The sequence below is a fragment of the Mus musculus genome, chromosome 16 (assembly GCF_000001635.26).
Source record: "Mus musculus strain C57BL/6J chromosome 16, GRCm38.p6 C57BL/6J".
Lineage (NCBI taxonomy): Eukaryota > Metazoa > Chordata > Mammalia > Rodentia > Muridae > Mus > Mus musculus.
Genome location: NC_000082.6, coordinates 15,703,037 through 15,715,371, shown reverse-complemented (window position 1 = coordinate 15,715,371; position 12,335 = coordinate 15,703,037). Strand labels below are relative to the sequence as shown.

Genomic DNA, 12,335 nt, shown 5'->3' with positions numbered 1-12,335 from the left:
AAGGACCAGCAAGGACAGAGAAGAAGCATGGCAGCACAGCTTACCTTAGGGACAAATGTTCTTGCCTAAAGGCCTTTGGGAAACAAAGCTGGACAGAAATTTCAATTTTAGAATTTTATGCTTTTTACTTTAAAAAAAAGTACTAAAGACGACGGCCTTAGAGAGAAAGTCATCAAGTCAATTACAATCCATGTCCAAAGACCTTACTAACTAAATTCAGAGTTTTTAGAGATGCACAAGTAAGTTGGATATATCACTCAATAAATAGGAAGTATGGGACGCAGCTGTTTTCCCTACCAGTCCTCCAAAACCAAAGGCTAATTCCAGGAGTCCATTGGCTAGGCTCTTACAGCTGGGGTCCAAAGACTGCAGGCACTGCCTTTCCTCTGCAGGCACAATGCCTTTATAAACCAAGGACAGCAGTCTCATGCCAACGGAATGGTTCAATGCTGTAGACTAAAGGAAAAATTGAATGAAGCGCCTGGTGAGAGAGGTGTTTAACACAAACCACAACATTTCATCTTTAGTTAAAAGGTCGGTATTAGCTAACACTGATGAGTATTTTCCAATGCTTAGGACACTCTAACTCAGCTTTGTTTTCTTAAGCTACAGATTCCATGTTCCTCTTTCTGAGATACAGGCACTACAGCTACTGGTGCGCATAGGTTATTAAGATATCAACCATCCTTTACTTCTCTCTCACTCTGCCTTTACTTTGGTGTTCATATTCGAGATGACTCCTACATGTTAATGTTCCGTAATTTCTACTTCAGTACATTCTGTACTTCTGTATATAAAGTACTTTCAACGAATAATATAAATACAATTGTGTACTACCATAATAACATTACCACAAAAAAGCTAAAAGATGGGCTAGAGAGACGGCTCAGTTGCTAAGAGCACTGACTGCCCTTCAAAAGAACCTGAGTTCAAATCCCAGCAACCCCATGGTGGCTCACAACCATCTGTAATGGGATCTGATGCCCTCTTCTGGTGTGTCTGAAAACAGCTACAGTGTACTTATAATAATAGATAAATCTTTTTTTAAAAAAGAGCTAAAAGATATGTTAAAACAAACTGATCATAGTTACCTGAGATGGTGATATAACATGAGAGAAACCAGCTTTGTGAAGCTGTTTACAGGCTGATAAGATAGAAAGTAACTTAGACCTTTCTTGGCGAGCCCCAGAGCTACACAAGTTAATGGAACAGAGCTCTTCAACACTGGCCATGAAAAAAAAAAAAAAAAGCAGTTAAGAATACCCTAAATAATTGTTTGCACTGTTATAAATTCAATAATCACCTATCACACAAACTCACATTACAGTCATGAGAAACACAAAGGTAACAGGAAGCAAATGTTCCAGGACAAATCAGCCATGGAAACCAAGTGCAGTGCTAAGCACATTTACTCTTCTTTCCTCCTTCCACACAGGGACGGAATCAGTAAAGATCCTGCTTCCGATCTTTACATTTGAGAGCATTTGTGTGCACGAGTGGGTACAGGCACACATTCTTGAGGACATGCTGGAAACACTGGATGTGTAAGAACCGTAAATCAGGAGTATAACTCGAATGCCCACCTCTGTACTGTCACTTTCTCCTTCAGGTGAGTCTCCAGCATGTCTCTGTACGGGGACTTCCTAAGAGCTTTCAGCAGGTTCACACAAATGCTGGGAAGATGGTTCATAACCTGGACATCGCCAATATTGAAACCTAAGCTCATGGGCTCACAGATCATTTTCACTAAGACCTGCATAAGATTTGTATTACACAAGTCCTTCTCCAGGAGCTGTAAAAATAGAAAAGATACACTGAATGAAAGTATTTCGTTAACAGTAGCTATCTGTCCAGTTTCCTTCTGTGCCCCAGAGCTGAACCTGTGCCATAGCTCTCCATACCCAAATCCCGCCTGGAGAGACCTGGTCTCCAAAAAGTGCTGACACACCTGAGAGTAGAGGTAAGAAAACTACTTCTGCTCAAACTCTAGACACAAGAGGGACCTGCCCAGAGTAATCAGGTCACAGTAACCAAGGAACATCAGGGAACAGGATCCTTCGGGTTTCCATCTGCAACCAAGAGCTGACCCTGTGCCACAGCTCTCCATACCCAAATTCTGACCTAGAAGCACTTATAGAGGAAACACAAAAATCCCTTAAAGAATTAAAGGAAAACACAATCAAACAGGTGAAGGAAATGAACAAACCCATCCAAGATCTAAAAGTGGAAATAGAAACAATAAAGAAATCACAAATGGAGACAACCCCGGAGTTAGAAAACCTAGGAAAGAGATCAGGAGACATAGATGCAAGCATCACCAAGAGAATACAAGAGATAGAAGAGAGAATCTCGGGTGAAGAAGATAACATAGAAAACATTGACACAACAGTCAAAGAAAATGCAAAAAGCAAAAAACTCCTAACCCAAAACACCCAGGAAATCCAGGACACAATGACAAGACCAAATCTAAGGATAATAGGTATAGAAGAAAGTGAAGATTACCACCTCAAAGGGCCAGTAAGTATCTTTAACAAAATTATAGAAGAAAACTTCCCTAACCTAAAGAAAGAGATGCCCATGAAGATACAAGAAACCTACAGAACTCCAAAAACACTGGACCAGAAAAGAAATTCTTCCTGTCACATAATAATCAAAACACTAAATGCACAAAACAAAGAAAGAATATTAAAAGCAGTAAGGGAAAAAGGTCAAGTAACATATAAAGGCAGACCTATCAGAATTACACCAGATTTCTCACCAGACACTATGAAAGCTAGAAGTTCTTGGGCAGATCTCATACAGACACTAAGAGAACACAAATGCCAGCCCAGGCTACTATACCCAGCAAAACTCACAATTACCATAGATGGAGAAACCATGATATATCATGATAAAACCAAATTTACACAATATTTTTCCATAAATCTAGCCCTACAAAGGATAATAGAGGGAAAATACCAACAGAAGGAAGTAAACTACACCCTAGAAAAAGCAAGAAAGTAATCTTTCGAACAAACACAAAAGAAGATAGCCACACAAACATAATTTTACCTCTGACAATAAAATAACAGGAAGTAACAATCACTTGTCCTTAATATCTCTTGACTCAAATGGACTCAACTCCTCCAAAAAGACATAGACTAACAGAATGGATACATAAACAGGACACAGCATCTTGCTGCATACAGGAAACACACCTCAGTTTTGTTTTGGTTTCACTTAGTTTGGTTTCTTTGAGATAGGGTTTCTCTGTGTAGCCCTGGCTAACAGGGAACTCACTCTGTAGACCAGGCTGCCATTGAACTCAGAAATCCACCTGCCTCTGCTCCCCAAGTGCTGGGATTATAAGTGTGCACCAACACTGGCCCGCTTGAAACGTACCTCAGTGACAAAGGCCAACACTACCTCAAAGTGAAAGGTTATAAAACTTAGACAAATGGATGGATCTTGAGGATATCATCCTAAGTGAGGTAACACAATCACAAAAGAACACACATGATATGTACTCACTGATAAGTGGGTATTAGCCCAGGAGCTCAGAATATCCAAGATACAATTTGCAAAACACATGAAGCTCAAGAAGAAGGAAGACCAAAGTGTGTATACTTCTACCCTTCTTAGAAGGGGGAACAAAATGCCCATGGAAGGAGTTACAGAGACCAAGTTCAGAGCAGAGACTGAAGGAATGACCATCCAGAAACTGCCCCACCTGGGGATCCATCCCATAAACAACCACCAAACCCAGATACTATTGCAGATGCCAACAAGAGCTTGCTGACAGGAGCCTGATATATAGCTGTCTCCTGAGAGGTTCTGCCAGTGCCTGACAAATACAGAAGTGGATGCTCACAGTCATCCATTAGACAGAGCACAGGGTCCCCAATGAAGGAGCTAGAGAAAGTACCCAAGGAGCTGAACGGGTTTGCAGCCCCCTAGGAGTAACAACCATATGAACTAACCAGTACCCCCAGAGCTCCCTGGGATTAAACTACCAATCAAAGAAAACACATGGAGGGACTCGTGAATTTAGCTGCATATGTAGCTGAAGATGGCCTAGTTGGTCATCAGTGGGAGGAGAGGCCCTTGGTCCTGTGAAGGTTCTATGCCCCAGTGTAGGGGAATGCCTGGGCCAGGAATAGGGAGCGGGTGGGTTAGGGAGCACGGGGAGAGTTGAGAGGATAGGAGATTTTTCGGGGGAAATTGGAAAGGGGACAACATTTCAAATGTAAATAAAGAAAATATCTAATAAAAAAATGGGATTGATTAAAAAAAAAAAGGTTGTAAAACAACTTTCTAAACTGGAGTAGCCATTCTTTTTTTGTTTGTTTGTTTGTTTTGGTTTTGGTTTTTTCGAGACAGGGTTTCTCTGTATAGCCCTACTGGCTGTCCTGGAACTCACTTTGTAGACCAGGCTGGCCTCGAACTCAGAAATCCAATTGCCTCTGCCTCTGGACTAGCCATTCTAATATCAAATAAAATCAACTCTCAACCAAAAGTTATCAAAAAAAGATAAGAAAGGACACTTCATACTGGTCAAAGGAAAAATCTACCAAGATGAACTCTCAATTCTGAACCTCTATGCTCCAAATGAAAGAGCATTTGAACCTTTATTAAAGCTCAAAGCACACATCCTACCACGCACAATAATAGTGCGAGAATTCAACACCTTACTCTTACATCATGGAAACACAAACTAAACAGACAAGTGAAACTGCAGAAGTTATGAACCAAATGGATTTAACAGATATTTATAGAACATTTCATCCTAAAGCAAAAGAATATTCCTTCTTCTCAGCACCTCATGGTACCCTCTCCCAAATTGAGCATATAATTGGACACAAAACAGGCCTCAACGGATACAAGACTGAAATAATCCTATACATCCTATCAGGTCACCACGGACTACGGCTGGTCTTAAATACCAACAAAAACAACAGAAAGCACACATACATATGGAAGCTGAACAACGCTCTACTCAATGATAACTTGGTCAAGGAAAAAATAAAGAAATTAAAGGCTTTTTAGAATTTAATGAAAATGAAGACAAACATACCAAAACTTATGGGACACAATAAAAGCAGTCCACACATGTTGAGAGCCTATGGTGCCACTTCTAGGAATACAGTATTTGTCACTGGGCTAAGACAAGGAAGTAGGCTCAGATAAGAGTATTAGAAACAGTGACCATGGGGCTTTGTTACTTAATTATTAATTTGTGTGATCCTTTTGCTTACTTCTTTACTTAATTACTATTTTGTGTGATCTCTTTACTACTTCTCTTGATGACTTCATCTTTGATCTTAGAACTGACCATGTTTTTTGGCTATCACAAGAATGATATAAAGCAGGCTGGGGAGACATAAAGCCGCTTCAGCCTCAGTACAGGCTGAGTCATGTGATAATTTTGTCAGTATAGGCTGAGTCATGTGATAATTCTGTCTGGCTGTTTTCCTTTGTCAATCCTCACTCCCTCCATTGAGACCCTGTTGAGTGACTAAGCTGGCTTGGTCACACACATGACAGGAAATGTGATACTTGACTGGGTCTGGTTGACCAGTTAATATGATGTTTACTTTCATTTATTCTCCAATAAATTATGTTTCATTATTCATTATGGCTGGAGAATAGCACACCCTTATGAATATAAACACACACATTCATTCATCCATTAATGGCACCTAGGTTGATTCTCTAACTTGCTATCATGAATGTAAGGATAGCTGGTCACACACCTTTAATCACAGCCCTAGTGAGGCAGAGGCAGGTGAATCTGTGAATTCCAGACCACCCTGGTTTACACTGTAAGTCCCAGCCAGCCATGGTTATAATTTCCACTTGTCTCAAAAATAAACAAACAAGCAAACAAACAAATGACAAATGATCATGAAGGCAAGGCATCGCTCCACTGATGTTGACTCCTTTGGGTAATGACCAGAATCGTGTGCCTAAGTCATAGACAGTGATTACACTTTTAGTTTTTGAAGGTGATTGATTTCCACAGTGGTTGTGCTAATTTTTGATCCTGTTTTTAGTGAGATGACAGTATTAGGCATGGAATCCATGGCGAGCAAGCACTTTCCCATGCACTCTCTGGCCGAGCTCCCCAAAGCAGCACTTGCTTTGCTTCTCAATCATCGCCAGTTTTTGTTTCTATTTCATTTCTTGAGGATAAATATTTGAAGTGGGCTACGATGGGATCTGAATGTAATTTTGATGTTTCTCCCTTATGTCTAATGATCTAAGGCACTGGCTCTCAACCTTTAATATAGTTCCTTGTGTTATAGCAACCCCAAACCATAAAGTTCTTTTGATTGCTACTTGATAACTGTAATTTTGAATCGCAATGTAAATATTACAGGATCTGATCTTAAGGAAACTTAAAACACTTTGCATTATAAAGCACCAATCTCCAGTTAACAGAGCGGGAGAGGGGACTCTACCTTGCAGTCCTCTGGAGAGGCGATGAGCAGGGTTGTGGTGAATTCCATGATCCGGACTAAGACTGTGCACTTGCTGTAATTGTACTTCTCTTCCTCGTGGAGGCTGGGAGGGCCCGGCGCCCCGGAGCCAAAGCGTTGTTCTACTGCTCTAGCGCTATGGGTTGCTATGCTTTCTAAAAAGAAAGCCACTGACTTCAAAAGTGAAGACTGTACTTCAGCACCTAGAAATAATAGCAGCAAAATATTACTATGCCTTTCTTTCTAACTCTACTAAAACTAATGTACAGTGCCTTTTTGAAATACAAGTGATAATATATACTTAATAACAAATTAAAGACTATTTCAAAGAAAAAAATGTTAAAGGAAAGATCAACAAACAGAAGCCATTTCTTCTTAGCTTCTTAGTTCAAATTTTGAACTAAATTATAATTGAAATAGAATTCAATTTCATATATAGTAAAAATGTCTACACAAGGTCAGGTCATTTATTTATGTATTCACCCTGCCACTGGGTTATATTCCCAGTCCTCTGCTATGGTTTGAACATGTGCTCCCACCTGCTGCAGCTATTATGGGAGTTGTGCAGCTTTTAAAAAGATGAGAATAGTTAGAAGACATGGGTCCCTGGTAATCTTGTCTTTGTGCAGTGTCTTTGTGTTCTGGGATTCTCTCATTTTTAGTCAATCATGAAGTGATCTGCCACATCTTCCTGTCACCATGACTTACATAGAGCCAGGCTTTGATGGAAGGAGCTCAAAGAATGAGCCGAAATAATAAATAAATATATATGTTAATCTCTTACATACATTAAAACTCTATGATCTAACATTAAAATTTAATCTAACAAAACAGAATGTCAAAAAAAAAAAAAACAAATAATGTCCATTTTACCAATTTTTACTCTTTGGATAGAGTCATGCTTATATAACCCTAACTGAATTGAAATTTCTGATCCTCCTTCCCTTCCCTCTCCTGAAAAAGTGGGAATATAGGTATATGCTACCACATCTGACGTTGTATATAATATGAGGAAATGGTCAGACTCCTCCAATAAGCAATACAAAAACAAATGACCATGGTTGTCTTTAAGCAGGTATATTAGGCATTTTCCATTTTAAAGCCAGGTGTTATTGAAATAGGTCTATCTTCATATGTTATTTCGTTATTTTCCCCTACAGCTTTTAATATTCTTTCTTTATTCTGTATGTTTGGTGTGTTGGTTGTTATGTGTTGTAGGGAATTTTTTTTCTGGTCCTGTCTATTTGGTGTTCCGTATGTTTTTTACACCTTGATAGGCAATGTTTTACTCTACTAGTGTATCTGCTATCAATGTTAGTATTATTTTTATCTTAATTTATTTTCTTATTTTATTTTATTTTATTTTTTTAACTGGGTATGTATTTCATTTACATTTCCAATGCTATCCCAAAAGTGCCCCACATGCTCCCCCACCCACTCCCCTACCCACCCACTCCCACTTCTTGGCCCTGGCGTTCCCCTGTACTGAGGCATATAAAATTTGCACGACCAATGGGCCTCTTTTTCCACTGATGGCCGACTAGGCCATCTTCTGATTCATTTGCAGCTAGAGACACGAGCTCCGGGGGGGGGGGGGGGGGGGGTGTTTGGTTAGTTCATATTGTTGTTCCACCTATAGGATTGCAGATCCCTTCAGCTCCTTGGGTACTTTCTCTAGCTCCTCCATTGGGGGCCCTGTGATCTATCCAATAGCTGACTGTGAGCATCCACTTCTGTGTTTGCCAGGCCCCGGCATAGTCTCACAAGAGACAGCTATAAGGTCTCACCATGTAGCAGTTGCTGCCCTGTTATATTCTCTGTAGATAAGGCTGGCTTAGAACTCACACCCTTGTTATTATGGCATGTAGTGTACAGTCTACATGGAATAAACTGAACAGAATCAGGCAATGCTATCTTAGAGTTAATTTTACCTACCCAGGACCTCTTGTCCTTGCACAGTCTCCTTCTCAATAAATGTGTTGTAGCACTCCAGTGCTGCAAGGAGGAGGTCCAGCCATTGTAGCACTCCTCGCAGGCTGATTGGCCCTTGTAAGTAGACGAGGGTTGGCTGAGCAAGAATGCCTGCTGGCTGATCACTGCTGCTTGCCCCTCCTTCAAATGTGTTTATGAGAAAAGAAATACCTTTCTTTTTTATAAGGTCTTTCAACCATAAAGAAGGGGATTTGTTGCCTAGGAGACAAAATAAAAACGTGAAAACATATTCATGCATATGTATATAATATGTAAACACTCAAAAATTAAACCTCTTTAATCTCTAAACCTAGTTTAAATTGAAAATAATACAGGCTGATCTTTTTACTACTCATCTTTTTTTTTTCCTTCTAAGAAGTTATTTCCACTAAGGCCACTCTTTTCAGTTCCTAAACATTATAAATACATCATTTGGAATAGCAACAAACTAATACTCTGGCCCCTGCAATTTTCTTTTCAAGTTACAAAACAACACTGCAATTTTTGGGCTTTGGTGTTGGTTGTGTTACTCACATCTCTGAGGACCTGACCTCTCTAAATCTCCATCTCCTCGTCTCAAAACATCTCAAGAACAATCACACACCTACCTCCTAGGTGGTTATAAAGATTACAGGACTTGACCTGTGAAGGTACCCAAGCTGGCCTGGAACTAGTGGGTGCAAGCGATCTCTCTGCCTCAGGTCCTCAAGCTGCATGTTCAGTGTTGTTTATTAAGCAAAAGTCTGCTTTAAAATTTGTTCTTTTGATAATGTATTTTTTCTCCATCAAATAAGGAGAGGGTAAAATTTCATTTTGCATGTTATGAAATCAGAAAGGGTTAAATTATCTGTCACTGATTATCTTAGACAAGAAACCAAAACAGAATGTGTGATGTATTAAGAGGACAATTTTTATAAAAAGGAAGCATAATTCATTATTTTCACTATCTAAAGAAAACTGTAATCATGAGAAGAAAATCAGTATGGTATTTAAACTCTACAGCAAGTGTCAAGAAAGAAAAACAATTATCAGAAGGAAAGACAGATCTGCTGAAAGAGCAAGATATGGGAACTTTATCAAGTGCTGTGCTGGATACTTGTATGTCAACTTGTCACAAGCTAGAGTTATCTAAAAGGAAAGTAAATCAACTGAGAAAATGTCTCTATATACGAGGGTGGTGCATATGTGTCATACCAGCACTCTGAAAGATGAGGCAGGAGGACTGTGAGTTCAAGGTAGGAGGAATCTGAGCTATAAAGCCAATGAGAGAGGGGTGATGAAGGAGAGGAAGCAAGAAGGAGGAAGAAGGGGAAGAGAAGAGGAAGGAAATGTTATTGGTAATATTCATTTATACAAAATCAGAATGTCCTTAACTGTCTCCATCTACAAACTGGCAAACCCATAGCCAATTAATGCTGGCAGAATGTTAAGAATCAAGTTACTGGGCAAAGAAGGCAACATAGCAAGTGAGGGAACACACTGCAAGGCCTGCCAACCTAAACCTAACCTGTGAAATTCATCCAAAGATGAAAGGCTTCAAAGTCGTTCTTTGATTCCACACATCCACTGCCATAAAAGTACTAATCCCTTCCCCACTTTAGTGATCTTTTAATTAAAAAAGAAAAAGAGAGGACATACCTGGCAGTAAAGGAACAAATTTATAAAAGAGTTCCATGGACTTGTGTCGACATTCTGTCTGGGGCCTTCCACAGTGAGCCAAAAGCCACTCGACCAGATCCAATAAACATAATGATGTCAAAGGTGGAAATCCCCTACACAAAAGATCATGTCATTAACATACTATCCAACATTCAATGCGTACGTAGCCAAGAATGTAATTCTACCAAACTGACAAATGTAAAAGGCGCAATCATTTTTAATGTATTAATATTTGGATACAATCAAGGTATCACAGGTTAAATCATAGAGATCTGCCTGCCTCTGCTTCTCTGGTGCTAGGATTATAGGTGTTTGCCACTATGCCCAGGTTCAATATAGTTCTAACATTTTATATATATATAATTATATAATGTTGAATAATATATATGTCTCTCTGTATATATATGTACATATATGTATTATGTGTGTATATATGCATATATATGTATATATATGTATAATATATATGTGTGTGTGTATATATATATATATATATATATATACACATACACACACACACACATACACATACACAGACACACACACACACACACACACACACATATATATATATATATATATTTTTTTTTTTTTCATGCACCGCTGGGGAAAGAACTAAGGACCTTATACTGCTAGGCAAATGCTTAGGCCCTATTTCCTTCCTTCCTTCCTTCCTTCCTTCCTTCCTTCCTTCCTTCCTTCCTTTTTAACTTTTATTAGAGCTTTGTAAATTTCACATCATACACCCCAATCCTACTCACCTGCCTCTACCTACCCCTAACAAAGGTTTAAAAAAAATCTTGTCGTGGAAGCTGTAATGTGTCCCACAGTCTACCTTTTTCTCCCTACTTCTTTGCTTGCAAATGTTCATTGCCATGACTTATTGGTTTGACAGTAGGCCTTTGGCTTCTGTTATTTTATCAATTTTGGGACTCCTCTCAAATGTCCTGTTGTTGCCCTGTGTCATGGAGATGTTATAGTTTTGGATCTATAGGACTGGGCTCTCCAAGCACTCCAGCAGTTCACTGGTGGGGTAGATGTTGACGAGGGTCAAGTCAAAGTCTTAGGTCTGTGCCTGAGAGGTATAGGAGATGGTCAACCTGCTGGCTCTCCTGCTCTCATGCTCTTGGGGTCAGCTCACCAGGAACCCCTACAACTAGGGCCATTTCTACCCTGTTTCCCAGGTAAAGGTACAGGGCTCTCTCAGCAGAGTGCTGCAGCAGGTGAGCAACATTGTAAGTTCTGACACTCTGATATCCCTGGGCCAGCTCTCTTGTCTGCCATAGATGATGCGGAAGGAGAGGAGGGCATCTCCCTTGTACTCGCCACTGCACAGCAGACAAGAAGCAGGGCTGGCTTTCCTGTTCTCATGACCCCAGAGGCCTTATTTCCTTTTAATATGGGAAAAAAATTTAAATATGCTAAAAAGAATTATGTATTTCCATGTTTCCATTCCAGTGTGCCCTTTTGTTGTTACAACAAAGAAAAACCCACAGCTATAATTTGTAAAGCAGTGTTCCTTAAAAGCTCACCTTTGTGAGATAGAAGTCTCTAATCCTACCCCAGCCCAGATTCAAATATCTTATAGATGAAGCATGTACAACAACCGGTATTTTAACTAGGCGTCCAATTAATTTTAATAAATGCTATTATCAAGAACCAACTCTGTAAAGGAATGTTAGAAATTAGATTCAACTGTATTTGTTTGCTTTTGTTGTTTCTTGACCGTCTCATTTAGCTCAGGCTGGGCATAAACTCTTGATCCTCTTACCTCTACCTCCCAAGTGCTGGGTTTATAGGTATAAACAGGCAATGGTGGCACATGCCTTTAATCCCAGAACTCAGGAGGCTGAGGCAGGTAGATCTTTCTAAGTCTGAGGTCATCTTGGTCTACAGAGCAAATTCCAGGACAGCCAATGCTACACAGAGAAACCCTGTATCGAAAAACCAAAAAGGAAAAACAAACAAACAAACAAACAACAATAACAAACAAACAAATTAATCTCTGTTCAGCATCACTCAACTCCTGAGCCACTTAAGGTCCTGAGTCATAGTGAACAGAATGTACTTGGAAGTCAGACAGAGTTCACCTCTGCATTTCCCTTAAACACTTACATGAGCTTGACCAATGTGCTCAATCTTCAAAGTACATCCTAGATCATCCTAAATCTAAATATGCATTTTATCCTTCGGGTGACTGTATCTTATTGAATAAGACATTCCCCAAAGACTTCCTGGAAATGCTCA

The 12,335-nt window shown here is 39.6% G+C and overlaps 1 protein-coding gene across 4 annotated transcripts in view; it reads right to left on the bottom strand.

Annotated features, from left to right (window-relative positions):
- The window catches only part of Prkdc (protein kinase, DNA activated, catalytic polypeptide), a 204,796-nt gene that overhangs the window by 126,868 nt on the left and 65,593 nt on the right, over positions 1–12,335 (bottom strand). For all 4 annotated transcript variants that reach the window (XR_003951769.1, XM_006521861.4, XM_017316892.2 and 1 more), the window contains exons 30-35: positions 10,068–10,201; positions 8,394–8,648; positions 6,441–6,661; positions 1,584–1,792; positions 1,092–1,224; positions 298–456 (exon numbers count right to left, since the gene is read on the bottom strand). Coding sequence is in view for 3 of the 4 variants with exons in the window: in XM_006521861.4 (XP_006521924.1) it covers positions 298–456; positions 1,092–1,224; positions 1,584–1,792; positions 6,441–6,661; positions 8,394–8,648; positions 10,068–10,201 (1,111 nt within the window). In the remaining variant the exon portion in view is untranslated. The remainder of the gene's footprint in view (positions 1–297; positions 457–1,091; positions 1,225–1,583; positions 1,793–6,440; positions 6,662–8,393; positions 8,649–10,067; positions 10,202–12,335) is intronic.